The sequence below is a fragment of the Aspergillus pseudonomiae genome (genome assembly GCF_009193645.1).
Source record: "Aspergillus pseudonomiae strain CBS 119388 unplaced genomic scaffold BDV37scaffold_42, whole genome shotgun sequence".
Lineage (NCBI taxonomy): Eukaryota > Fungi > Ascomycota > Eurotiomycetes > Eurotiales > Aspergillaceae > Aspergillus > Aspergillus pseudonomiae.
In genome coordinates this window covers 165669-193437 of record NW_022476034.1, presented here as the reverse complement: position 1 = coordinate 193437, position 27769 = coordinate 165669, and the positions used below count along the sequence as shown (strand labels likewise).

The following is a 27769-nucleotide window of genomic DNA, read 5'->3' as shown; positions in this document are numbered from 1 at the left end:
ACTGGGAAATCTTGCAAGACTGCCGCCTGAAGTGCGGCTTTGTATCTGGGACTGACTGCTTCCAAGACATATTATTCGCACAATAAGCGGTCCCCCAATTTTCGAGCGGAGACAAACACGTCTCGCTATTCTTCGCACCAGCAAGGAGTTGTACGCGGAAATATCACATCACTTGTACTCCCATATTAGTGTCTCGATTCGTATTAACCCACAGAAAAAACAATGGCTAGCGTTCCGCATCGATAAATTACATATATCATGGCTAATTGAAGAGAAGAAAGATGCTACTCAACGCGGATTTGATGAGTTTCCATTCCACAGAGTGCCTATACACATCGGAATTTGCCCACCGAACCCTGCGTCCCCTGGTAATTTGATACGCCTGTGGTACAATGTTCAGAATCTTGTCAATATTCTCATACATACACCATAGATAAGAGGCCTGCATGTGCAGTTTTTGAGCAGTAGGAAATCCAGGTGGCATCAGGGGGGACAGGGATTGAAGAGCATCAGATATTTCCCGTGGTATAATGTTGAATTCTACGATCACCAGATTATATATCTGCAATTCTGCCGACTAAAGGAAGTCAAATGCATAAAAGTATCGTACACAGCCGAGTTGGATGGGGTACTACGCTGGACAATAGAGGACGGTGCAGGTGTGCATCTCTTCAAGCAAGTCTGTGAACATAACCGCCATTGCACCTGGGACAGCCCACACGTTCAGATTTCCTCTGAGTTTGATGGTGTTGACGATTTCTTCACCGGCATGAATAGATGCTTCAGAGACATGCTGTCTGGAGACATACTGCCAGGGAGGACAGCCCGTGCTCTGCATCAACAAGTTATCCAAGAGATGCACCGGAAGAGAATTAAAAGATTGAAACGAAAGTTACTCGGCAAGAGGATAGAAAATTGGCTTGCTGGTACGCTAAAAGGACCTGGAATGGGTGGATATCGGGATGAGCAGGTGCTAGGGAATATTGAATTAAGCAAGGAAAACTGGCAAGTGCATGGCAAGGATTCCTACGGCGCATGGAGTCAGCGCATTCCAAAATGGCCCCTTTCCATCACTTTTCTCTTACTCATCACATCACTTGCGCTATTTGTAGTCACGCTCCCCAGTGTTAGGCAGAGGACAGAGGATATTGGGTATCACCGAGTACACTGTATGCTTCTCTAAATCTAATATACACCCAATGTCGGCTAACAAGCATGAGCTCCGTTGTGGGATGTCATGAGATATCAGAATGTTCAATTCCACGCTCAAATTGGCAGCACGCCACTGTTCACAGGGTCAGTACCACCAGAGTTAAGCAAAACATGGGAAGATGTAGAAAGAGGTAAGTGAGTGAATTCAACACGTGCCATTCCACTCTAGCTAATCACATACTTTAGCGGATCTCATACTCATCCACGGACACGACATGGATGCTCTTGATGAGCCGAAAGAAAATGCGACCAAGCTTGGAAACAAATACTTCACGCTCATCGCGGCTTTCCGCCAATTTCACTGGATCGATCTAGTGCGCGAGTTTTGTCCATTGCGGTGATTACCCAGAGGAGATGACGTTCGAGGAGTTGAGGCGGACATCCCTCGGACGTGTAGGTGCGTCTATGCAAGGCTGAACAATTGTTGGTCTTAGCTGATGATATAGACTCAAACGGATCACTGAATTGATCTTATTCTCCAAGTGATTCAGCGTACTGGAGATGTGGGACTGGTTGTGTTTGATGGCATGCGTCCTGGAAAACCCTTAGGCCATATTCTCCAGCGAACACATGTGCCGAGAACTCCGACCATTATCACAGTAGGTGAAGGACCATTATTGGGAACTAGAGTGCTAGTAGTGAATTTTCTTTAATTTAGGGTAGGTCGTCTTTTTTGTGCAAGTCCACTGTGGCTGGCATAGCAAAGTTCTAAGCAGTACTCTTCATGCTCGCCTTTTTGTTTTGGAATTTTATTTTATTACTTCTAGAAATACTATAAAAGTGTTGAGTTAACTTAATGAAGGTGTACACACCAAATCGTACCATTCCTCAACTCTCTCTCCCAGACTCATAATCTCCATGACTATTCCATCCACTGTAAGCTACCATGTCCTTGCTGGACAAATTCTACGACGCGAGAAGGCTGTCGAGGTGACTATCAATCTTTCTCCAGGGCCTTTGAATAATCTTACTGATACCTACAGCTCTCTAACTTAAGCCACCTCGGTTCTAGCCGATGCAACTTCGTCTTCAAGTTGATTTTTCAGAACCTATGAGGAAGGCTTTCGCACGCTGACTTCTATAGGGGTCACCTTGGCAAATAAGCCGCATCCGATTGGTATAAACTGGTTAAATGTTGGCCGACTGGTGATCTGTGCGGTCGATTGGACCAAATTGTGGCCTTTGCACCTGGGTCCGGCAGCTTCTGGCAGTGGCCGCGATATCCAGTGGGTCTTGCAAAAGGCATGGGACGATGATCCGACCAAGGTTGGAGCGCTGTGGCCGTCAACAATTGACAGTGCAAACGCTTTCTCTCGGGTTGATTGGTTTCATCCAGGACCTCGCGCCGTGGTACTTGTTTGACCCGGCTGCTGTCTTAGAGATCCGGACTACTGAGAAATTGAAAGACGCTCGCCAGGAAGTCGAGGTGATGCTGGGGAAGTAACATGATAGTTGGAGATTCTAGTCTTTTTCTCAGGTCAAGTACGCTGCTAAGCAAACGGCGTATTTCCAGAGAGAAACAGAAACTGGGTGCTTGATACAGCATATGTAGGACTAGATGGCTTCTTCTAGGATAGTCTTAGTATCCCATAGCTTGAGTAAAGAAAGTACCATAATCTTATCATTGGTGGAGATTCTGAATAAGGGCAGATCCGACTCATTGTCCCAAATAAATTGGATCTCCGGGATATCCGATGTGTGATAGATAACAGTATTCGTCTGAGGCCAACCTTGGCTTTGGGCCGAACTGATCGGCATTTGCGGGATACGTTGGGTATACGAACTATGAAATAGTGACTGCGAGTAAGTATCACATGAATTTCAAGTGATATGAAGAATATACATGACGCGTCTCAAGTTTTATTAAACCCGACGCCCTGAACCTAGAAGCCAACGTCTTGTGGTAGATCACCGAGTGTGGAGAGACTGTTGACATTCGACTTATGCACAACTAAGGCACCTATAAATTCAGAGTGGCGGGGTAATTTATTGCATGCACTCCGCTGCCTCTCACCATAACCACATCCTCGGTCCGTCTCCATTGCCTCGTCATCCTTGCCAGCCCCAAAGCAGTTGCATTGACTATGGGAGTAATGATAGAAACATGTGAAGAAGGCCAACCGCACCCATCTAGGCCGAGCCGGGATATCTGCACGCGTATGAAGGCGGGTTTAAGCTAGAGATCTAGTTCCGTCTGCAATGCGCTCTCGCTACGATACATTGATGTCTCAGTCCATCCTTGGAGGAGGCATAGGAATTATCCTGGGGTAGAGGAGGAACTATGTATGTGTGGTAGCATAAATATGGCTCGTGAAGACTTAGCCAGACCTTGACAGATAAGTTTCTAAATAGGCTAAATTCAGCCTATAGGCGCAAAAGCTATGATGGACTACTCATACCAGTAGCTTGGCACCGACTAGCACCATGTAGCATCATATTAACATAGTATGTTAGACTATTTGTTTCGCGAGTAAGCAACACCTTCTCGTTTCACTTGAAATTACAGGTACTAATTACTTAGGAGAGCATTATAGTTAAGATCCATCGCCGCCTGTAAGGTGGCAAAAGATCCTCTAAAATTGATAGGGCTTTAGAAGCGCTTAGAGATTTTAGCCTTCAGGAACTTTGTTGAGCACAGCTCAACGGGACAGAATAGAGCACCAGCTCGGATTTGAACCGAGTTCAATTTCGCCTCTATTGTGAGAAACTTCTGATTTCCTGATCGGGTTCTTGGCTACAATGTACCAGTCCGTGGACTTCCTCCAACTACCTACCAGGAAGTTGATTCCGATGATACTTACAGGGAAGAGTGCGACCCCTGTTGCGGCAGCCGACCCAGCCTTTGGAGTGGATCTTCACGCATAGAAATTCGAATTTGAAGGGTGCATATCGCCACACAGCCAACTCAATCGGTCCCTTTCCGGAACGTGTGAGGATCGCGAGCGTGTCTGCCCTTGTCCCCTTGCATTTGCTCCTTACTTGAGCGTTAAGAGACTTGCATTTTCCTTGGTGATGGGCGGTTGTCGAAAATAGCAACATCACGGGAGGTTGCGGGCCGCGGCTTGGAAACTATCTTGCGCCTCCCACTCTAGGCGATTTAGGCGCATTACACCGGGGAACACTAGCACTGTTTTCCTCGCACTGTCGCGCAAGCACCTCGTGTTTGCTCGGGATTCCCATGGTTCACCTTCCGAGGTTATCCACTTGTTGGAAGCTTCTGATTCAGACTGACAGGAGTCCACTCTGGATCAGGTATATGATCATCGTGATATCGCAGGGCTAACTTTTCTTGTCTGCCGAACTCGGCTATTCGAGTATTCATGGACGATTTGAAACATGTTGGTTGTTTCTAGGAAGGTCGAATCGCAAAATTAACCGTCTTGTTGCTTGAAGTCTATTTTGTCAGTTTGTTCAATTATGCTTCTTCTTCTTCTTCATCTTTTTTTTTTGTTTCTTTCTTTCCGGCGCCCTCCGCCTGGGATCGTACGGAGTCCATGTTAGTCTGCTCACTACTTTTAGGGCTTTGAGCTTCGGAATCTCCCAAAATGGACATTTGATCGGAACATCGCCGACTAATGAAATCCACTCCACTTTAGAATCCAGAGTCCAGATGTGTGGGAACAAAAAGAGAAAAAAAAGGGGCAAAACTACCGCCGTGGCAAATTAGCGCTCGGCAAATTTAGCTTGACGTTCTCCGGTCGGCATTTTGTACTGTGCAATACACTCAAGAGGGCCCTTTGGGTGGACTTCCATTGGTCTTCTCGAATCATGCTGCGCATTGTCCTCGCAACTGAAGCGGCGCCGTCCGACTCGACTGAAGCGTCCGGGATCAATAGGCGTTCTTGGCACGGAGGAACGATTTCCGAGCATTTCGGGGAGGAACCTGTGGTCTTGTAGTTCGAAACGTTGAGCGAGTTTGGATACGCTCCAGCAAGGCATCAGAGGCGCAACAAGAACAAACTTCGGCAGACGTATCCCCCAGAACCTTTTTTACCATAATACCGTAGATAATGAGCCAGGAATATGAAAGCCTCACCGTTATGCTGGCGAAATCCCTGCATTGATGCTGTTGGACAGCGGGGACTGCCGATCCATGCATCCTTTTATAAAACTTGCCCACGGAATTGCCAGCGCGCCAGCGGTTGTAATGATCGTCGATATTTAATTGCGATTCCAGCAGCTAGAGGAGTCCACTTTGCTTCAAGTGGAGCAACTTATCTATTCCTAATCACGCCTTGGAGCAAGACGCAGGCTTGAAAGTGCGTTGAATCGAGTCATGTACTCAAATGGCATTCTGAGCCTCCAATCCCCACAGTAGGAGCCGGGGAAACTTATCTGTGGCGGTTTAGCATTGTTTTTGCTGCTTCTTTTTTTTCTTTTTTTTCTTTTCCTTTTTCTCCTTCTCCCTCTCTCATGATGGTTTTTCTTCCATCACACAACAACTGCACCCCGTATGCCGATTGACGTTGGCTTAACAGTGGAAGATGGCCATATTTGCTGACGATGCGCCGCACGTGGCGGGAAGTGTGATCATGCTTACTGTGGTTGCCTTTATCACTTATGCCCTGCGGGTCTATTGCAGACTGAGCAGAAGGTCTTGGGGTGCAGAAGACTGGATTATGACCTCCGCAGTGGTAAATGCCCCCTTGAGAGCGCCTATCTAGGAGCCCAATTGACATATTCGATTACAACAGATACCCTTCTGTGTGCTTGCGGCAGGCTGCCTTGGAGGCGCGTTCAACGGGATCGGTGTGCATAATACTCTGTTGAATAAGCCTGAGAATACAAAGTATCAGGCCGAAGGCCAGAAGGTTCTAAACATCCCTTGTCCTCTGGAGACACTCGGACGCTAATTGAAACCTTAGTACTTCCTGATTTTCGAAGTTGGATACGTAGCCGCTATCATTCCGATCAAGCTCAGCATCAGCTGGATGCTAATCCGAGTGGCTGAGGGGCGGAAGCTGTACATCAATATCCAGTACGGCGTTATTGCAATGTTTGCGACGATGAATATTATTGCCCTGGTATTCATCCTCATCAACTGCACCCCGCCTGAGTACGACCAACCGACCCCGTTGATGCCACAAGCCAGATTGCTAATCGAAGTTTCAGGGCTGCCTGGAATCCGAGTCTACTTGAAAAGGGGGGTTCCTGCCGACCTGCTCATGTTCTCACGGACATATACTACGCTACCACTGCTGTGAATATAGCCACAGACTGGGTTACGGCCTTAATGTGGGTCCAAAGTTATGTGCCAGTCTTGGAAGAAAGCCAAAGACTAACCGCGAAATTAGGCCTATCCCCTTGCTGTGGCATGTGCAGCTAGACCGCAACACGAAAGTATCTATCATCGGGCTGATGGGTTTAGGTATACTGTACGTAGCATGTTGCAGCTTTGCCGAACCAGTTGAACTATGAGATACTAACCCACAGCAGGGCGTCTCTTTCAGCCTGTATCCGGCTCAAGTACACCGTCAACCTCACCAATCAAACCGACTTTCTCTTCGCAGTCGCCAATGTGGTTATCTGGGGCTTTGCAGAGAACGCCATCGGCATGATCGTCGGGAATATCGCTACACTCCGTCCACTGTTCCACAGTTTTTTCGAACGAACGGTGCGCAGCAAAGGATACAGCAGCCAATCGCGCCGGACCGGCCCTTCGAGATTCGCCGCCTCGTATGAATTATCTGGACACGGAAAGAGCGGCAACAACACGTTCACCACATCAGTGGTTGATAGGGGGGTTCATGGAAAGAACAGCGATAGCTATACCCAGCTGAGCGACGGGGACAGCCAGAAGCAAATTATCCACAAGGACGACGGCCGCGGAAATACTGATATAATGGTCAGTCGGCAGGTAAACATCACGTACGAGTAGCATTGGATGTTGCGCGCACGGATCCAAAAATGTATATAATATAGATAATAGGCATTTCTTTTGTATTAGGGAGTTCCACTTATGATTTATGACGGGCCTCCAGGTGCTAGCGGAATGTTCTTCTCACTCAAGTGTAGCTGGTGAGGTCTATACATTGACTGGGTGACCTGGGGTCCACCTATCTATCGCCAGATGCAGTGTGCTGAATCAAGGCCAATGGTCACCCCGGATACTCCGTCATAGAAGAAGGTCTTAGTCTACAATGCACTGATGCGGATGGGAGGGAATATCGCTATCCAAGGTAGCTAATGAGAGCCTAGCTGAGAATTCAAAATAGTCCGAGATAAGGGACACTAACATCTTGATCGATGCAAATACTTTAACCGCATATCCGCCGTGAATAATCTACTATCTCTTCACAATCTCCAGCGGAACCTGGGATGTCGCCATTCTAGATCCTCTATCTGTCGGCCAGTCATCCCATCAAGCACCCGGTCCACATCCTGTTTGTCCCGTCTCTTATTGTCCCAAACTGACCAGAACCAAAGACCGGCTGACGTTACGAGAGTTGCTGCCCCCGTGGCTAGGTTGAGGCCATTGCCGATATAATAGTTGGGGGCGTCAAATGGCAGGAAGGACCAGGTGGCGACCAAGCCGCCGATATTACCCAGCATGACCACAGTTCCAATTGCTGACGCACGAGCGGTGTCTGAGACGACGTTGGCTGCGGAATGAGCGTTGCAAAGGACACCCACAGGGAAAGAGCCGAATGCAATCAAAAAGGTGGCGCCGTAACGAACGTGAGGGTCGGCACTGGCTAGAAACATTATATATCCAGCCATCATGAGGGGGGGTGCAAGAACAAAGAAGAGGAGGCGGCGATTGAAACGCGAGCTCAGGTAGGGGATTAAGAGTGTGGAGAAAGCGCCGATGATGTAGGGCGGCACTGTGTAGAGCTGCTGGGAGATGACGCTGTGGTCTGGGTAGATCGTCTTCACGATGGTAGGCGCAAAGAAGGCTAGCCCCTGGACTGTCACATTCACAAGGAGCATGATCCAAGCCGTCGCCAATGTGACCGGGTTGAAGATCCCGCGCATGGTCTTCTTCATGTCGAGCTTGTCCAGGACTTCGGTCACGCCTGCGTACTCTGACTCGGAGCGGATCCGCGCAACGGCCAGTTCCTTTTCCTCCTGCGTCAGCCAGCGGGCGGTTTCGGGTCGATCTGTGAGGGTCAGGAATGCAAAAATAGCAACCCCGATCGTTATGATACCCTCAATGGCAAAGATCATGCGCCACTCTTTCAAACTGCCGAAGGAAGAAAGTTTCAAGATGCCCGAAGCAAGCAGACCGCCGAAGGCACCGGCTAGAGGGGCCATCACCATGTACATGGAGATGCGAAACGCAAGTTCCCTTCTCCGATACCACCGCGACAGATAGTATGAGATGCCAGGCAGTAATCCTGCCTCAAAGGCACCCAAGAGGAAGCGCACCCCCGCAGCACTTGATAAGTTGTGGACAAATGCCGTGCACAAAGAACATATCCCAAACCCCAAGGTCAGGGCAGGAATGACCCAACCCGGACCAAGCCACTTGCAGGCCATATTGGACGGGATCTCGAAGATAATATAGGAAATATAAAACACAGAGAGCAAGGTGTTATAGTCATAGCCTGTCAACCCCAGGTCTTCTTCAAGCCCGGCCAGTTTCGCATTCCCTGTAGCATGCAAATCGTTAGCATCACCCATCCACATTGCGAAAGGATTTAGCTCTCCGCTTGAAGACGATAACTCATGTAGGGTGTCTATACCAATGTTTGCTCGATCAATGAAGCAAAAGAGGTACATCAGGGACGCGACGGGGACGATGTAGAGGTCGATCTTCAATCGCAGCCGGGACTCAGCAGCAGGATCCAACTCCACTGTATGTTGAACAGATCTGGAAATACAAAAGCCTGGGGTTAGCCAAGGTGTTGTCCGGAAATAAGGCATCCTGATCATACCGGTCAGTCGTACTAGGATCATACACCTCCGTACTGCCGGTACTGTCATCCTCGACCTTCTGGGAACAAGTCTTTTCCTCAGACATCGCGAGAAACTTCTTGGACCTAGGAATTGCTGAGCAACAAAACGAAGTCAATAAAAAGATGGAAAAGAAATGAAAGTGGGAGACTAACAATTTAGCCTGATGGGCATGGTATTTCCGCTTTATGTAGTCATAGAGGCGTAGTCAATGCCATGTCATTCCCAAGTTCAGCTCTAGATTAGTTCAGGCGGGGAGCTGCTTCGAGTAGCCAACCATAACTGGAAAGAATTAGCCATGGCTCGCGAATTAACCAGTGAAACGATCTAGAATCCCTAGTATTCAGTGGTGGACAGCGGAAGAGCTTGGCATAGACGTCGATGTTGGTGTGAAGGTATAAAGAAACGGGTTCGGCAACAGAGCGCGGTATATATGCCGGGATAGTGAGATGGGCATCGAGGGCCCACCAATACGAGGTCGGAGATGTCTCCATAAATTGAAGTAGTCTGACACCGGATGCGGGGATTTTCTTAGCTTCCATTTAGTACCTTAATGCCCTTCGCTAAGCACGACCTGGTTATAGCTCATGGTGCGGAGCGGACGAGGCTTCTTGGCTAGCTTAGTACTTGCTGAGGCCCGCACGAGGACAGGCGTTGCAGACCCAATCAAGTTCAAGAGGTCATGACCTTCCTGCGATATACGCAGATCTAGTTCGCCGAGTGAATTCGAGATCTTGCAGTCATAAGTAACTAGACGTCGTTTAATGGAGGATGTGGGCTAGTCCTTTCAGACTCCTCTGTTCCAAGAGCTGGTGAACAATTCTTCCCAGGTTCGTCTCATTTGCCTGTGCGAGGTTACGAACCATTTACCGACTTCGGATTCATGGAGTATAGGTCATACAACTACCTTAGTGGACAAAATATACACAGGGGTAGAAATATGAAGTCATAGGTAGTTAAAAGCCACACAAGTTTGAAAGCATGATATCCACGTTTCTCCGAGTACGGGTCTCTTTCATTGAAGGTTTCTAAGAAGCTACACCAAAGGCTACCCGGACTTGCATGCCTTCCATATTCATCGTGGAGCGCGTGGTAGAAGAAGCCTTGCGGGGTATTCGATGAACTCTTTACCTCCAATGGCTAGTACGGCTGTCCCTGCGAGAGTGGACCATATGGTTTGTCTAGAACTTCAACAACAGTCAGAATGGCCAGGTGAGAAACATCAAGAGACTCCAGCTTAGCAGGATCTTGTCGTAACCATGTGCAAGTATTGGAATAAACAGATTAAAATAGAATGCACCTATACGTTTAAGGGTAGCCACTTGGAGGACCAGAAAGTTGAAAGGCTCCATTGCATATCAACGTATCACTCATCTGTTCAACCAGACGGGGGCTCCTTAGAGAACATGCGAGAGGTTGAATCCTTAGATTCCAGCCCTCTAGTAGTGCCTTTCAGTATCGCCAGTCGGACGATTCACCTCTAAGTCTGCCTGGAACAATGTTCGAACTCGGCAGTCGAGGGTGCTAGTATTTGCCGTGACCCAATATGATGCATGTACTTGCCATATCGCGATACAGGAAGCATAAGATACTGAATGTTCTTGGGTCGATATAGGCGCAGCAGCAGATGACGCATCGCTGATTCAGACACGTTTTCTGAGATAATATGATGAGATATAGGACACCCTCTAACAGATCACTGCCAATCAGAGTGGAATATGAACCGCTTTCATCCAATTAAGCGCCGGAAGTACTGATTTCTAATGAATGGTTCCCACCCATCCGCTCTTTTATGTTTAGAACTCGGTAAATTTGCAACCGCCTATATGCCGACACCTACTTCTTTCTAGTTTATTTTAACTTTGCTACTTTTCCCCAGATTTCCCGAGGGGGTGGAGACCAGTGTCATTGACATGGACGGGTGCTTTTGACAACGTCAACGGGGCAGCATCAGGATCCCAGCGGTGGGCCTTGTGGGGTTGTGCTGTGCGGGGTTCTCCATTCTTTGTCTCTTGATCTCGATATCATCTCTCAAATCTTCCGTAGCTGTAGCGACATTCATCCACTGAGCTTTTGCGGGGCTACGTTGGCACCAAATGTATCGGATGTTGTCACCCCTTCACAACTGCCGACCCTGTTCGTTCCAGTTTGGCATGACATGTAACCTGCTCTCTTGGAGATGATCAACGATACCCGATGAGAGGAGATAAATATTGGGTGCTCTTCTCATCGGCTCAATCTCTCAGAACGCAGCCAGACTCATTTCATCATGACGCTTCTTGCGGAGATCTTCTCGGGAGTGACGCCTGAGCATGCACTGTATATCCTCCCGCTGATTTCGCTGATTTATATCGGCCATTTGTATTTCCACAACGGCCTTAATCGCTACCCTGGCCCCTTTCTGGCCAAGTTCACCGACCTCTGGCGGTTCGTTGATGTATGGGGCCGGCAGCCTCATGAGACGCATATCGCGCTACATCGCAAACATGGCGACGTTGTACGCATCGGGCCAAACACGCTGTCCTTCAGCCACCCGGCTGCAACCAAGGTCATTTATGGGTTGAACAAAGGATTTACCAAGGTATGTGTCACCGGGTTTTCAGACGTTATGCGGAAAATCTGACGACACTGCAGTCCGAGTTCTACCCCGTTCAGATGACCGTCTCCAAAGGCGAGCCATTACCATCCTTGTTCTCAACCTTGGATGAGAAGTTCCATGCGGAGCTCCGGCGCTCGGTGAACCATGCGTTCTCGATGAGCTCACTAGTGCAGTACGAGCCCATGGTGGACGAGACCACGCTGCTCTACCTCGACCAGACCGATCGCCTGTTCGCCGCGGGTGGGAAGGTCTGCGACTTTGCACGCTGGCTGCAGTTTTTCGCATTTGACGTTATCGGCAGCATTACCTACAGCAAGCGCCATGGCTTTATCGAGAAAAATGAGGACATTGATGGTATCATCAAGTCCCTCGCTCGGATTTTCAACTATGCCGGGCCAGTCGGCCAGATGCCTTGGTTGGATAAAGTATTCTGGAAGAACCCAATCTTCGATGCGATGCAAAAATGGGGGCTGCTGGATAATTCTCATCCCGTGGCCATCTTCGCACGCCAACGTATGGTAGAGCGCATGTCCTCGAAGGCTGCGATCGATCCCAACTCTCGCAATGATCTTCTTACCAAATTCATGAAGGCGGGTGAGCTGCGCCCCAACTTCATGACAGAAAAACGCGTCCTCACCATGGCCGCCTCCATGGCTTTTGCCGGGTCCGAAACGACGGCCATCAGTCTCGCAGCCGTGTTCTACTATTTACTGAAGACGCCCGAGTACATGCGACGGGTGCGGAAGGAGTTGGACGTGGCGATCCGGAATGGTACAATTGAAAACCGTCCCAGCGGCCTTGTCTCGTGGACCGAATCTCAGAAGCTTCCATTCCTCGACGCATGTATCAAAGAGGCGTTTCGTATGTTTCCCGCTGCTGGTCTTCCCCTGGAGCGTGTTACTCCTCCCTCCGGTGTAGATATCGCCGGCCAGTTTATCCCCGGAGGCACAATCGTCGGCTGTAGCCCATGGGTGCTCCATCGTCGCGAGGAAATTTTCGGATCCGATGTGGACACATTTAACCCTGATAGATGGCTGAATGCCTCAGAGGATAAGTTAAAAACTATGAACGGCATGATGCTCCAGTTTGGTGCTGGTTCGAGGACATGCATCGGGAAAAACATCTCATTGATGGAGATTTATAAACTAATTCCAAGTTTCTTGAGAAGATTCGACGTACGTATTCCTACGTGGCAGTGAACAGAATCATGCTAATATGTGAATGCACAGGTGCGACTGGCATACCCCGAGCAGGAATGGAAACTGTGGAATGCCTGGTTTGTGCGGCAGTACAATTTCAACACTGTATTTACTCCGAGGAAGATTGAGGTGCAGTAGTCACTTTACCCTAGAAGGCTATATCAATTAAAAAGCATAGATTTCTATCTCTTTAATAAAGCCATATATTCATAGTTTGGCGCCCCTCTCCTCCAACAAGACACGATGGCCTAAGGAAGCGGTACATAGCAAATTAGAGCGTAATATTTCGATTAAATATGAGCGTATCGTCATTAAGAAGCGCAAGGCCGCATGATACATTAGCAGCCTACTAGGTCCATGTGGACCAGAACCCATGAATGGGCTGGCTTAGTTCTCCAACCCTAGGAGAAGTATATGCGTCCTGGGCCCGTCGGATATCATGTCGTTGGCTGTCATGACACCACCCCTATGAGGAATCCTTGTAGACAGCATCAAGCTCAACTGGATCACACCCATCTGGAACACCATCTCCATTGCTGTTATTGTGATAATACAGACCAGGGAGGTCTCCAGCGCCGTCGCAGACTAGACAACAGAAGACGGTTCACCTAACAATTCCTCGAAGAGTTTCCAAGACACAGAAACTTACCTAGCCATCCTCCCCAATTTTCATTATCAGTAACCAGAGTGTCATCACTGGTCAAACTGAAGCCCGTGCTACCGGATGAAGGGCTCACACTAACGTCTACCTCACTCTGGACTTCGTCGCCAGAGACGAGAGCCAACGCGTAGGGAGCTCCATTCGGCGCATTGTAGCGCACGGTCCCGTCAAGGAGGTAGAATTCGGCAGCGTCGGCGGTATCGCGAAAGACAGCCTTGCTGTTCAGTGGGTCGACATGTTGCGTTGACAGGTAGAGACCGTTGTGGCTTTCGTCGGAGGCACTTGAGCTAACCAGGTTGAAGGTCCTCGGGATAGGACTAGCGGTGGCTGTTGCAGCCAAGAAGACGACACTGGTGAAAAACTTCATTGCGGGGACTAATGGACAGTTGCAAATTGCTGTGGTACAAACGGCCAGGGGGTACGACGCAGCTATTTATTTGCTGCACCGAGGATGATGATCAGTGGAGTTGATGCGACCCCTTGGCTCCAATACCGCCCACCCAGCAGGCGCAGACTAGCAGCTGCGTTACTGGAGTGAGCAGTGCAGAGTGGCGAAGATGATCAGACCCACGGCTTCTATTACATCATGGATCCGCTGTGCAGGTGTGAATTCGCCCAGCTCTGCATGGACCATGGGAGGAATGGCTAATTATACGTCCCTCTTGGAATTTCCACATAAGGGTCTACTGCGTAAGTAGCGAAATGATTGATTCAATGGGCTTTGCATCATCCAAGGTGCGATTGTGTGTAGAGTCCTCATAGCTTCCCAACTGATAGCTGGGCCTGCGGGACGAGCCTAAATGGTGGCTTCTACGCAGTACCTAAAGTATGCGGCTTTTAATTCCGCTGACAATGAGGTAATACTGTAAATATGTGGACTTTCACACAGGAGGTCAAGCCTTTCAATTCTGTATATCCTTACAGCGCTTCCGACCCTTGCGTCGCGGCGGTCAGGAAGGATAACCCCTCTGAACTCTTTCATACCGGGAAAGAAACAGATTCTTAATACAATTTGGCATACAGAGCTCTACATGGTATTCTGACTTTTATCGTAGGGTGGTTAACACCCTTGGCTGTGAAGAATGCTTGTCCAAGAAATGCGGCCAGTATGCCATGCATGAGCTCACCATGCTTATACTCGGTACCCGCCGGATGGAAAAAGTACAAGGCCAGTCTACGGCGCCTAAGTCTAATCGAGGATAGATTGAGTCCAGATTTGTGGTCCAGGCAGACCAACCCGCGTACAGAGACAGTTGCAACTTGTGGGGTAAATCCAACATCTCGGCAAAGATCGAATCGAATGTCCGAGCCCTGACTAAATCCGAGGGCAGGCAAGAGATGGGCACTAAAAGTCTGCCAACTCGCTCCACTTTTCTCACGCCTAGCTTCGTTTCCTCCAGCATTGGGGATTAGTGCCTACACGGTTTAGATGGCCGTTGACGCATCATCCTTTTCGGGTGCAAAAGTGAGATGCCGATTTGCCGATAGCGTCCAATAAAACCAGTCATAGCCCTCAAGGTACGAGCGAAAAAAAAAAAAAAAAAATGCAAGCAAAACCGAGCTGCAAAATGAGATGGGAATGACCAACTTGCCTGAAATTGACCATGCACGGCGTGCAGACGAAGAAAAGGCTGCAAATCATCGCGGCGCGGACCCAAACTTGGTCGGTTGGGAGGAAAATGACCCAGAGAACCCACATAACTTCTCGACGATATACAAATGTTGGATTACATTCCAGCTCGGTATGCTGGCCCTCAGCGCCAGTTTAGGCTCGAGTATCATCTCCCCTGCGCAGACCAAGCTGGAATCGTACCTAGGCATTAGCACTGAAGTCAGCATTCTCCCAGTGTCTCTGTACATGTAAATCGCCTCTACCTGACCAGTGTTCCCTATCGGTCACATCACTGACAAGGAAATACAGTCTTGGTTTCGCTTTCGGGCCACTATGCTGGGCTCCTATCTCGGAAATCTGGGGACGCCGCTGGTCGATGCTCCCGGCCGTTTTCATGCTGGGCATTTTCAGTATCGGTACCGCGACAAGCAAGAATACCGCTGCCATTCTCGTCACCCGATACTTTGCAGGCGTTTTTGGCTCAGCTCCTGTCAGTAATGTATCGGCTGCCCTGGGGGACTTCTTTCATATGAAGGCGCGCGCCGTTGCCAGCACATCCTACGCCATCTGCGTTGTGGGCGGACCAACCATGGGACCGATCATTGGCGCTGCCCTGGTCAACAATCCACACCTGGGTTGGCGCTGGACAGAGTACATTGAAGCTATTATCGTCTTTTTTGTCTTCACAGTGACCTTCTTCTGCTTACCGGAGGTGTATGGCCCCGTCCTTCTCCATAAAAAGGCGAAGCGCCTGCGCAAGGAGACCGGCAACCAAGAGCTATACCACCCACACGAGCATATGAAAATCGATGCGTATAGTATTGTCACCAAGCATTTCTCCCGCCCGCTTGTCATGCTTGTGACGGAACCAATGGTGACGGTGATTGCGCTATACGCCTCGTTCACCTATGCTCTACTCTACCTCACCCTCGAAGTGTTCCCCATTGTCTTTGCCGATATCCGCCAGTGGAAGCCAGTTGTTGCCACATTACCCTTCATCGGCCTCTTTATTGGCGTCCTGCTATCCGCCGCGTTCATCATTCTTGTCGGCCAGCCGTACTACATCCGAAAATGGGAAGAAGGCGGCGGGAAACCAGTCCCGGAGGCACGTCTGATGCCCATGGCGGTTGGAGGGTTTCTGTTCGCAGGAGGTCTCTTCTGGTTTGGCTGGACGGCGGCACCGTCCTATTCATGGGTGCTACCTGTCGTAGCAGCTGTGATGTTCGGGTGTGGATTCTGTATCATCTTCGGTCAATGTATCAATTTCCTGGTCGATACATACGGGCCATACGCGGCCTCAGCCACTGCGTCCAACACATTTCTGCGAAGTGTGCTTGCGGCCGCGTTCCCACTTTTCGCTAAGCAGATGTTCCATAATCTTGGGGTGGGACCAGCGATGTCGATCCTTGGGGGTATCGCAGCGGTACTGATTCCCGTTCCTTTTCTCTTCCGGATTTACGGAGTGCGGTTGAGAAAGATGTCGAGGTTTGCGCCGTTTAAGGGGTAATGATTAAGGAGCTGGACAATCTAGACCCTACAAACATGGACGGCTGCCTGGGAGCGAACCCCGTAACTATGAAAATACCTGAGAAGCAGCTTCAAATATCTTATAAAGGGCTATGCCAGGCATATGTGTGCCAGTACTATGCGGGCTGCTGCTTGCACTTCGAGCTAGCATGACCACTCGAGAGCGATTCTCTGTCCTCTTCCAGGCAACGGCGCAGGAGAAAGGCTACACCAGGACAAGGTTTTAACCTTAAGCTGTGGACCTTAGGTTTGGCCGGGTTACGTGGAGCTTCTTACCGTAGAGTCTCCATGCCCAGTCCACAAATATTAGTTAATAATACACATATTCGATATCACAATGAATGAATATGAACTGATGATGTTCCCGAGCGGTCCTCTGCACGGGGAGTTACATCTTTGTTTCTCACATTGTATTTCGCCGACACAGCTCGGATTATTTGTTTCTAGCCATCATCTCAGTTACCGGCGTGCCTGTCAGTTTCGGTAGGACCAGGATAGGATCCACTACCGATAATACAGATTCCTTCGCTAGGAACAAGTACCAAAGAGAAATATCCAACTCTGTAAATAGAGGAGACCTATTACAGTTTTAATGTAGTTTGTAGCTCGTTAAGCAATATAAATAAGCCGAAAGCCTGCTGTGGCGCGATGTAACTCCGGACAAGGCAGGCACATCGCTGTTAGTCTCATAAATATTGTTCAAGGATAGATATAAACTGATATAAGGTTTAGTTCAGAAGCCTACCTTGTTAAAGTAAGGGGGCCATAGGGAATCCTTCTAAGTATTCTCCATTCCAAGTAGGGTAATGTCTTCCTCTTCCCAACAGTGCATTGCGGTACGGATACACTAGACACTACTCATATCTAATCCTTGAAGACATCGCTATCCAGACTGTTCTCTATACTCTCCTTGTGTGACGTCCAAACAAGAATCCTAATCAATAAAACCGCGAGCCCCTGAAGGCAGGGATCCGTATGTCTCTGCATATTGTTAAATGCTCCGGAGAAGTCCTGCCAGTTGAAGGCGAGTACTGTCAGTGTGTTCGAGCGGTCAAGGCCAGACTCAACCTATGATCGGATATCAGGTACCTTGTTATTCACAGTCGAATCCTGTCGCTCACAGATTCTTTGCTCTTTTCACCCTCCCTTAACAGGTGTTGTATGTATAGAGATATAAAGATGCGCTCAAATCACAATCATTTTCGGCATTGCAAGCGGTTGGGCGGGGGAACAGAACCAAGTGAGTACAGGTCTAAGAGCTCAGTAGGCCACGGTGGCTTTATTGAAGGCAAGCGAACGAGGATCGAGTTCTGGTTTACATCTCAAAAGCTTCAATGATCTGAGCCACCCATTTCTCCGCAAGGGGGGGACAGATTTTGGTCAAGAATGTAATTGACATTTATTCATCCACAGCCCGCGCAAACACGGCCTTTGAGTATGGCATATGTTTATCTCAAGTTTCAAGCAGCTAGAAATGTTAATTCCAGCTGATTGCGTATACAACCCAATACGATCTGACAAAGTTTTAGTATCTTGTCCCCTCTCGATACGCATAGAAAGAGATACTAATTATATATCTATAAAAATGTATATATTGGAAGCATCCCACCATGAGATACGGTCTCAAAGATCTTAACAGAACGTTTGAGGCTCATTTTAACTATCCAGTACAAATGTATACAGAGTATGTTGGAGCGCATAATGAGATCGAGAATATGCGAGATGCATTCCTTCAGGTACCTCGTGTCTCGCTTACGTTTTTAAGAGACGGGCCGCGAACTTAATTATTCATTCTTTTTATTACTACAAATGAAAATGTTGTTGAGAGCCAAAGCTAATTTAGCTCCTCAGACAGGCTCATTCCTAGTTGGATTTTACTTGGATCTCAACCAACCACTCGAGCGGATGGCCACGAGCTAAACTAGCTGAGATCCACATATCCAGATCCTCGAAATTCCCTCCCCCACCGCTGGAGTCTGGACGGACTGCAACTGCATTTTTGTAACCTGACCCGTGGTATGCTGGTGCTGATGCAACCATACGGAGCCTGTCTGACCCGGATATTCTTAAAATGAGATGCCGGTTTCTCAAGCTAGCTTGGATTCCTGTGATCTTCAAAGCACTTGGAGTACGGTAATAATGAATGCTATGAGCCATGCTCGTCCTCGAGACATTATTCGACACCAAGAATATGGTCAGTGGCTCAACTGGCAGCTTTGCACACTTCTGTAATATTGGCCTTCACCGAGGCCGCGTTCTGCAGATGTGCCAAGCAAGGGGGAGCCTTGCTTCAGAGCTGGACAGGTCCATGAACTGATCTCAACGTTACAATTGGAATATATCTGGTGGCTGAGATTTATTTAATGGTACCACCGGCCAAATCCTGACCGCGCAAAGCTGGCGTAGCGGAAAATCTCCCGCACTATTCGTAATCAATTCCGCGACACCAAAACCCTACACGAGCTCACCAACTATCGCCATCTCTGCGATCCTCCAGCGCTTTCTTTTCTCACGACGCAAAATGGAGAAGACAGGGCCGGCGGAGGCGAGCGAATGCGATGGGAAAATGGATGACAAGGTCGCATCCACAACGGTCCCAGCGCCCCGCAACAATGAAGCCCGACCGGCAGCCTTTTCATCCACCATTCAAGAGATCCTGTTCGTCGCGGTTGCGACCATGGCAATTGCCATGTCGTCCCTCCTGACTGGGACCATCACGGTGCTCACGTCCCAAGTTCAGAGGGACCTGAACATGACCACCGCGGAGCTGACGTGGCTGACCAGTGCATCCTCGTGCGTCGTCTATTGTTTACTGTCCATGCCGGTTCTGTGCTAATGGCCTATCTCCAGACTGGCTTCCGGCTCCTTTCTCCTTTTTTTCGGCCGTTTGGCGGATTTATTTGGCCGGAAAGCGCTTTTCATCGGTGGCATGGCTTTTTTTGCCGTCTTCGCGCTGGCTGCTGGGTTTTCCAAAACGCCCATGCAAGTCGACATTCTCAACGGTGTCATGGGCCTGATGTCGGCTGCCTCTGTCCCGCCTGCGCAAGGTATGCTAGCCAACATCTATGAGAAGCCATCGAAAAGGAAGAATAGGGTCTTTGCCTGTTTCAGCGCCGGAAACCCCTTGGGATTCGTCTTCGGTAGTATATTTTCCGGGATTGCTACGCAGCTGTTCAACTGGAGAGCCAGCTTCTTCTTACTGGCCATCATTTACGTCGTCATTGTAGCGATTGCCCTGGTCACCGTCCCAGCAGATAATACGCCCACGGAAAAATTATCCGTCGAGGCCGTCAAGAGGTTCGACGTCGTCGGTACTATCTTGACCGTCGCTGGTATCGGCTTGTTTTCCGCCGCGTTGAGGTTAGCCATCTATCCCAGTCGAACAAGACTCTGGCTAACACCCTCTCTTCAACAGTCTTGGCTCGGACGCTCCGCAAGGTTGGAAGACTCCGTACGTCCTCGTCTGCCTCATCCTAGGTGTCCTCCTCATTGTTGCCTTCGTCTTCTGGGAGTGCTGGTTTTCATACCCCCTCATCCCGATGTCCATCTGGCGCGATCGTGACTTCTCGCTGGTCATCGCTGTTCTTCTGCTCGGCTTTCTCGCCTTCCCAATTATGACATTCTGGATCTCTCTCTTCATGCAAGAGGTCAAACAGTACTCTGCCCTCCCCGTCGCCGTGCACATGCTTCCTATGGCTATTATGGGCATCATCGTCAACATCGTCGCAGGACTTATCATGCACCGCGTGTCCAATGCCCTCCTAATGCTTCTTGGTGCCACTTCGTACGTCGGATCCTTCCTCCTTATGGGCCTTCAACACTCGGACAGTAGTTACTGGGCTTTCATCTTCCCGGGCTTGCTTCTCGCGGTGATCGGCGCCGACTTCGAGTTCTGCGTGGCGAACATGTACGTCATGAGTTCTCTGCCGCCGGAACAGCAGAGTATCGCTGGTGGAATTTTCCAGACGGTGACAAAATTATGTGTGGCCATCGGTATGGGAATCAGTACCGCCATCTTTGATGCGGTTCAAGCGAGAGGGACGACCACAACCGGGTATTTCAAAAATGACCCGATCGAGCCGTATAGTGCGACATTCCTGTACTGCGCAGGCATTGCCTCCCTCGGCATTCCACTGTGTGCCTTTCTAAAAATTGGCAGACAGGGTCACGGTGGGGATGGGAAGAAGGGGACGGACGACGAGAAGGTCTGACGCTAATGCTTATCAATCCGTAAAAGTACATACATCAAGGGGCTATCCCCTGGAAGATCAAAAGACTGGAGAGTTATAGACTAAACTAGATTAGATTAATAGATTTGGACAATGCTCGGTTGTAATAGAATAACGTTGAAGTCCAGCGTATAATCTGCATATAGTTGAGTATCACCCATAGTAGGTACAGGCACCTAATATAATAACGAGACTAACCACGTAATGAGAGAGATTTGGTGGCTTTTTTTTTTTAATTCATCTACTGCAATATTGATAAAAGATGTCAAAAGTATTTCCTAGAGAAGGTCAATTGCACAGTTTTCCCGCATTGAGCGATCTGCTGCGAGCACAATTGATAAGGATTGAATGGCATCATTCATATGTTGTGTGAGATCTCGATCCTCACGAATGGCATCCAGCAGAAACTGTTGCTCCCGGGAACATAGCTCGTAATGGTCCGGCTCACCCTCCATCGATAGGATCTGATCTCGAGCGCGCCCGTCAACCACAGTACTCATGCGTAGAGTCGATGTCTTTGTGTGGCTGTTTATATTGGCCGAGGCCCCAGCACTATCGCCGCTATCTGCCTCATCCATCACAATTGAGACTGAGCCCCGTGGGCCCATCACATCTTTCACGAAGTACGCTGTCTCCGATATCATTGGACCCCATCCGGCTTCATACCACCCAACCGATCCATTGGCAAACAGCACTTGAAGATGGCCATAGTTGACCTGTTCAGCTGACGGAAGATCATCACAGAGACGAAGGCCCATGCCACGTACTTGGACCGGCTTGCTGCCAGCAATTTGCAACATCACATCCACATAATGCACGCCACAGTCCACGATCGGATTTTTCACATCCTCGAGGAGACGTTGATGAATAGCCCACGCGTCGCCACTAGAGCGCTGATTCAGGTTCATCCGCATGACAAACGGTGGGCCGAGCTGTCGAGCGCGGTGGATGAATTCGATCCAGCTGGGGTGATGCCGGAGGATATAGCCGATGACGAGTTTGCGATTGGTTTGCTGGGCTGTGGTCACCACACGTTCTGCATCTTCGACTGTTGTTGCTAGAGGCTTTTCTACAAAAACATGGGCCCCGGACTCCATCGCTGCCACGGCGTAATCAGCATGCGTTGCCGTGTGCGTGTTGATCGATACAACATTTGGCTTGAGTGCGAGAGCCTCCTCGAAGCTCGATAAGAAAGGATAGTCCTTGAGCTCATCCGGTAGGTTCTTGACCGGACTGCGATTATAGAGACCAATAATCTGAAAACCTGGGTTACGGTGGTACGCCAGGGCATGGCTGTGACCCATCTGGCCCATGCCAACCACTACAACCGATAACCGTTGGTCTGAATATGTTTCCATTTCGAAGTCTCTCTTACTAAATATTTGTAGATCTCTTTCTTGTAGAAGGAAGAAAGGCGAAAGCAGGAAGGGAGTGCAGTTGGAGAGGTGGTTGTCTTTTGGCCAAAACAGTAGGATGAGCTAACACATGTTCTAACGTAGCATTTACGATGGATGGAACGTTAAAATGCTTCTTCCATGTCACCTTACACGAACGGGATCTGTATGATGAGGAAGTGGAGTTCTGAATAATGTTTTAATTGGCTTGTTTATACTCCAGAGTTGGCGCCATCGCGCAGTCCCATCGAACGATTTATGACTCACGGATCCTTTCAAGCCCCTTGTTAAGTAGGGCCAGCATTATTACCAAGTTTAAGCCACGAGCCTTTGTCCCAGGGGCCAAATCTACTGGGACCTACTCGTAACCTCGACTTAGCTTCACCAAGACATGCTGATCTTGCGGTATTTGCTGGCCCCCAGCGCACCAGCGGTTCCGACCAAGCCAAGAAAATCCTTACCGCGGCTCATAGGGTGAACCGTCGTCTTCGTACAAAACATACAAAGACAAAGACAAAGACCCTTATATTTATGATACAGATAAGCCCTCTTATCTCCACTATTTGCTGAACCAACGGGCCGTGCCGTTGCATTCCAGTTTTGTGCAATGCGAATATCGTAAGGACGTGTGGTGTCAACATTCTTGGAGATATAATGGCAGAGCCTAGAAAAGTTGAAGTTTGAATACTCATGCAGAGGCGACTGGAAAGTCAATGCAAATGGTCATGTCAGTGATGCCAACCCTTTAGTACAGTGGGGTTTCAACAAAGCATATCAAAGCTCTGAAGTCCCCAAGACAGCAAGGTCGCAACGTTCAAATAGGCGTAATGCTTGCTACATACTTTCGCTACATTGGCTGACTACGTAAATGACATACAGCCCAGCAGAACTGTAGGGTTCATAATGACTATGTGCCTTAGGATGCATCAAATCACGAATGTTTGGAATAATATAAAAGAAAAACTCTGTAGACATAGAAGATCGCCAGCGAATTAAACAGAAGTAACACAAAAGCACACGTGCACTATGTACATGCTCAGACTATCATTTTCGTGGGCTCAAGAGTCTTCTTCATTCTTCACTGCGCCATTTGCTGCTTCCCTGGTGCTGCCGTGCAATTCGTCCATGGCTTGGATTTCCCAAAGCATTTCCTCCAACGTCCCCACGTTAGCAACGTAAAAGCCTGTTCACACAGCCAAGACTCGCCCCTTTCGATAAATCCAGTACATCAAAGCGGATGGTGAAAAGAACCCTACCCTCATAGATCCAGTACTGTGCAGCAGCAGCGATTATCAATATCCTGTCTCACTGCAAGCTCCTTTGGCTCCAATGTGCTTTCTAGAGCATCGACTGCATGCAGTAAAGCTCTGTCATGGGCGCTTAAAAGAGAGGAAGCTAGAAGACGCGCGGTAAAAGCTTGGTAGTTTATCCATTTCGTGGTGATGGAATCAGACAAGGACTCAATTTCAGATTCCCGAGACCATAGCGCTGTGGAATTGATGATCAATAATCGTCATAACTACTGCCAAAGGTCGTGGCTATGATACTTACAATCATGAATGTCGCGCCAACACCGCGGAAAGCCAAATTCTTTCTCGCCCGGCCAGTCCTGCTCGTTGGGCTGTGATGGCTTCGGGCGAGAAAACAATGCTTCGATCAGAGCGATAATGCAATCATGGGCTTCTCCATAGTCTTCCGCTATGGAGAGGAGCATCGCCCAAACCCTGCTGCTCTGGGTGGAATGCCATTGAGGCGTGGTGGGGGCTGTTAAGCTAGAGACTGTGTCTTGTAGAGGAAGAGTGCCTTCAAGATAGGACTGTAACGTCGTGAGTTCGGTGGGGTCAAGGAAAAAGAGATCTCGATCGTGGGAGATGCGGGTGAACCACTCTGTGTACTGGCTCGCCATGGTGGGCTCTGTCTGATGCCATTCAGCGACTTTCTTCCAAGTACATGAGCAAGAAGCGAGATGGGATACCGTCCCAAGATATAGGGCTACCCGTTAAATAATCTGGATGACAAGGCATATCCCTGGGGCTTAGATCCTAGTTGCGGGCCATGCTGACTACGTTAGGGTTATTTTGTGCTCGTATGGTTGATCATGACCAGTTTGGAACTCGCACCTTAAATATCCCCCTCCATTTACTTTTTTTAACGTAATACGGCCCGATTTGCACGACACGGTCTGACTGTTATCCATGTCTTAGCAGTCATGCGTGATAGTTGTGATTGGGGGTGGTGTGTTTGGTTCTGAGTCAGATGATGTGAGACGTGCAACAATCCAGATAAACCCTACTAGGTAATTGATTGAACTAAAATATCTTACCCTCTTTTTGAGATGCGGGGAAGAGAGGCGGAGCGTGTAGCTCCCAAACAAGCCTCGGCTTCAATGCGTCGCTAGTGATCATATCTCATGCCATGGCACGATGACTTGGCTACTAGAATTCATTACACTTCTACACGCCCCTCAGCAATAGAAGAGCCCGACTTGGGTCCATTTTGACTGCAAAGTCTCTGCAGCAGTTGGCCTATTCTCCGGTCTAAACGATAGCAAAGACCTCAACATCGCAAAAAGCGCATTCTTCTCATCTTCACTGACGGTCTCACAGTATTCTCGCGATTCCTGAATTTGGTCATTCAACCGGGCTGTCATGGCCTACTCGTCATGCCATCCTTTCCTTTTCCTACATGTCGGTATTGATTCTTTCTCATGGCTAGGGTTGCCCATGTCCACTGGGGGGGTAACATTTAGGTCGTTATTTATGTAGCTTACTTCTAAGAAGAGATTCACCTTTAATGGATACACCTAAATACTCAGTCCATGCCAGACAAACTCTCTAGGCGAAACCTTGGACCATTTGCTAGAGTCATGATGGCAATAGCCAGTTTAATGATGCGTAACTGAACATGGATTTACATGTCCGAGGAAGCGGTATGGCAACACCCGGCAAAGGCCAAGGCGCAGAGGGTATGAAAGGCTTACTCTAGATCTAAACTACTATTGAGTATGGAGACTGATCGTTTTGCAATGGGCGTTTTCGCAAAATGGATGACGATGGCCGTTTTGGGTCAATATAGCCACGTCATACCAGTATTAAGTCCTTTCATAACCGATGAAAATGGATCAGCATATGATGCAGGTTGAAGAGAGAGCTCGAGACAGCTGGTACACGAACTTGTCGGCATTTGGAAGGCAATCTGCGACTGGATATCACTTGTAGGTAGTATGCCATAGATAATCCGCGGATGGTCAGGTGCCCCGCTTCTCAACTTCTGAGTCGCTCCAGTCCATAGCGGTTCATACTACTCATGGAATATAAATCCCGGCAGAACGGGCAGGGGCCCCCGCACCATGGATCTACTCCAGGATAATGAGGGAGTTACGATGCCAGCGAGGGCTGCAGCTGAATACGTGGTGTGAAGATCATTACCGCATATAGATACATCTTCGCCGAAGGTTTCCATATTCAGTGTCAAGTCCGGCGAATATTACTCTCCTCCGTAGTACCTTACTGGAAACTGATGCGTAGGTAACTCTCGTCCATAGCAATGGATTGCACAGGATATGGTATAAAGATGCCCAAAATGCCGAAGAATAGAGAGATGAGAGAGGAAGCGCATATCCCGATAACCAGTCTCCAACATCCACGAGCCAGACAGTTGTCATAATCCCATCGAGATGTACAGTTTACTTCTCATCGTCACTCTCCATTTCCTCCTCATCTACTATTTTGTCATACCGATTATCAACTATTTCCGTGACCCTAAGGGTCTCCGAAAGTACCCTAATTTGACCGTTGTGTCCGGCATCTCTGACCTCCCACTCGTTTACTACTCCCACAAAGGCATCCGCTCGCAGGTCCTCTTCGAAGCACACAAAAAGCACCCGGTCATCCGAATTGGGCCCAATAAACTCTCCTACGCAGACCCTGTTGCCATCAAAGACATTTACGGACACGGGACGAAGTGTACCAAAGATGTCTTCTACTCAGCACTATCCGGCTCACACTACCACCTCGCAGATGTAGTGGACAAAGAAGAGCATGCTCGAAAGCGCAAAGTTCTCTCCAGCGCCTACGCCATTAAGAACCTTGAAAATTGGGAATACAAGGTGGCCGATATGACGCAACGCATCATCACAGCGTTTGATGAGAGATGTACCAGTCCATTGCCCAAAGGCCAAAATCCAGACCCCAAGGACCTTACAATCGATTATCGCATGTGGGCAAATCTGTACACCATTGCTGCCATTGCTAATATCGGACTTAGCGAGGATCTCCGATTCCTAGATCAAGGCAATGATATTATCGCGTCGGAAGCAAAGGACGGGACTGTGAAAAAGGTCCACTTTCGGGATTGTCTGTACGCCAATGCGTCGGCTACTTCGACTCTGGTGTGGGCCTATGATTGGTACGAGGCGATGATCCGAGTCAGCAAACTGGTGTCCTCAACGTATCGCGAGAAATGGAAACTAGCTCAGGATTGGGACGGGATCGTAAACAACCGAGCGACAACACGGTGGAAGCGATATGAGAAAGGAGAAAAGCTCGACGACTTCTTCTCTGCGCTCATGGAAGACAGGTCCGGTGCTCCGAATAATCTCGAATGGGGAGAAATCGTAGCTGAAGTGAGCATCATGATGAACGCGGGCTCTGATACCACAGGGATTTCCTTGAACAACGTGATGCTCCTTTTGCTGAAGAATCCCCATTGTTTGGAAAAGCTCCGGGAGGAGGTCGACGGGGTCCTGGAATATGATGAGATTATTGCGCCTTATGACAAAGTGAAGCATCTGCCCTACCTACGAGCCTGTCTCGATGAAAACATGCGCCTGTACCCACCGGTGTCATTCCATGTTCCGCGCCGGACACCTCAGGAAGGCACCACTATCAGAGGTGAATTCGTGGCAGGCGATACTTCCGTCGGTATATCGGCATATGTGGTTCATCGCAACGAGGACATATTTCCAGACCCAGACACATATAAGCCTGAGCGCTGGCTCGGTGAGAAGGGTCGTGATCTTCAGCCGTATTTTGTTGCTTTCAGTGCGGGCGCTAGAGGGTGCATCGGTCGTAATATTAGTTATCTGGAACAGACAGTTCTTCTAGCTTCACTTGTGCATCGCTTCGAATTCGCTTTGCCGTCGCCGTCCTGGGAGCCGGTCAGGCATGAAACGACAAATTCTAACTCAGGGCCTATGCCGCTGAAGGTGTGGAGGCGAGCAAGTAGAGTATGTGAAGATAGCTAGACAACTTTTGTGTGAATAGAGCTCTAGTTCATAGACCGGGTTATGATTATCTACATATGCCGCTGGGGAAGGACTGCGTAGTTGTCTTGGAGTCCAAGATTGGAGGCTACCAGGTCAATCGCCGTGACTACCGATATTGATTGAATTTCATTAGCGAAATTACATAAGAATAATAGGATATGAATGAATAATCCA

The 27769-nt window shown here is 48.9% G+C and overlaps 10 protein-coding genes across 10 annotated transcripts; 6 read left to right on the top strand and 4 right to left on the bottom strand.

The window, feature by feature from the left end:
* Nucleotides 1-946: 946 nt before the first annotated feature.
* BDV37DRAFT_284014 (uncharacterized protein) lies at nucleotides 947-2656 on the top strand (the record flags this gene model as incomplete). Its single annotated transcript, XM_032087423.1, has 5 exons — nucleotides 947-1169; nucleotides 1221-1343; nucleotides 1399-1539; nucleotides 2297-2478; nucleotides 2549-2656. 5 exons carry the CDS (start codon nucleotides 947-949, stop codon nucleotides 2654-2656), a joined length of 777 nt encoding a protein of 258 aa, XP_031940537.1.
* A 3040-nt stretch (nucleotides 2657-5696) lies between these two features.
* BDV37DRAFT_294788 (uncharacterized protein) lies at nucleotides 5697-7090 on the top strand (the record flags this gene model as incomplete). Its single annotated transcript, XM_032089717.1, has 5 exons — nucleotides 5697-5846; nucleotides 6078-6268; nucleotides 6325-6447; nucleotides 6507-6587; nucleotides 6649-7090. 5 exons carry the CDS (start codon nucleotides 5697-5699, stop codon nucleotides 7088-7090), a joined length of 987 nt encoding a protein of 328 aa, XP_031940536.1.
* A 416-nt stretch (nucleotides 7091-7506) lies between these two features.
* On the bottom strand, nucleotides 7507-9175 carry BDV37DRAFT_284012 (major facilitator superfamily domain-containing protein; the record flags this gene model as incomplete). The annotated part of the gene is made up of 3 exons (XM_032087422.1): nucleotides 7507-8804; nucleotides 8898-9025; nucleotides 9090-9175. The coding sequence occupies 3 exons, from the start codon at nucleotides 9173-9175 to the stop codon at nucleotides 7507-7509; spliced, it is 1512 nt and encodes a 503-aa protein (XP_031940535.1).
* Nucleotides 9176-11377: 2202 nt separating this feature from the next.
* BDV37DRAFT_272307 (cytochrome P450) lies at nucleotides 11378-13044 on the top strand (the record flags this gene model as incomplete). The annotated part of the gene is made up of 3 exons (XM_032084849.1): nucleotides 11378-11689; nucleotides 11743-12882; nucleotides 12937-13044. The coding sequence occupies 3 exons, from the start codon at nucleotides 11378-11380 to the stop codon at nucleotides 13042-13044; spliced, it is 1560 nt and encodes a 519-aa protein (XP_031940534.1).
* Nucleotides 13045-13094: 50 nt separating this feature from the next.
* Nucleotides 13095-14062, bottom strand: BDV37DRAFT_250910 (uncharacterized protein). Its single transcript, XM_032082237.1, has 2 exons — nucleotides 13556-14062; nucleotides 13095-13491 (listed from the first exon to the last, which is right to left on the bottom strand). The coding sequence occupies exons 1-2, from the start codon at nucleotides 13932-13934 to the stop codon at nucleotides 13373-13375; spliced, it is 498 nt and encodes a 165-aa protein (XP_031940533.1). The 5' UTR covers nucleotides 13935-14062; the 3' UTR covers nucleotides 13095-13372.
* Nucleotides 14063-15116: 1054 nt separating this feature from the next.
* BDV37DRAFT_250909 (MFS transporter) lies at nucleotides 15117-17134 on the top strand. The gene is made up of 2 exons (XM_032082236.1): nucleotides 15117-15427; nucleotides 15489-17134. Exons 1-2 carry the CDS (start codon nucleotides 15141-15143, stop codon nucleotides 16684-16686), a joined length of 1485 nt encoding a protein of 494 aa, XP_031940532.1. The 5' UTR covers nucleotides 15117-15140; the 3' UTR covers nucleotides 16687-17134.
* Nucleotides 17135-19227: 2093 nt separating this feature from the next.
* BDV37DRAFT_284008 (major facilitator superfamily domain-containing protein) lies at nucleotides 19228-20917 on the top strand (the record flags this gene model as incomplete). Its single annotated transcript, XM_032087421.1, has 3 exons — nucleotides 19228-19499; nucleotides 19557-20066; nucleotides 20122-20917. 3 exons carry the CDS (start codon nucleotides 19228-19230, stop codon nucleotides 20915-20917), a joined length of 1578 nt encoding a protein of 525 aa, XP_031940531.1.
* Nucleotides 20737-22514, bottom strand: BDV37DRAFT_250905 (Gfo/Idh/MocA family oxidoreductase). Its single transcript, XM_032082235.1, has one exon. The coding sequence runs from the start codon at nucleotides 22291-22293 to the stop codon at nucleotides 21214-21216; it is 1080 nt and encodes a 359-aa protein (XP_031940530.1). The 5' UTR covers nucleotides 22294-22514; the 3' UTR covers nucleotides 20737-21213.
* Nucleotides 22515-23587: 1073 nt separating this feature from the next.
* Nucleotides 23588-24235, bottom strand: BDV37DRAFT_284006 (uncharacterized protein; the record flags this gene model as incomplete). Its single annotated transcript, XM_032087420.1, has 2 exons — nucleotides 23588-23817; nucleotides 23881-24235. The coding sequence occupies 2 exons, from the start codon at nucleotides 24233-24235 to the stop codon at nucleotides 23588-23590; spliced, it is 585 nt and encodes a 194-aa protein (XP_031940529.1).
* A 1770-nt stretch (nucleotides 24236-26005) lies between these two features.
* On the top strand, nucleotides 26006-27574 carry BDV37DRAFT_294786 (cytochrome P450; the record flags this gene model as incomplete). Its single annotated transcript, XM_032089716.1, has 1 exon — nucleotides 26006-27574. One exon carries the CDS (start codon nucleotides 26006-26008, stop codon nucleotides 27572-27574), a length of 1569 nt encoding a protein of 522 aa, XP_031940528.1.
* Nucleotides 27575-27769: the final 195 nt, after the last annotated feature.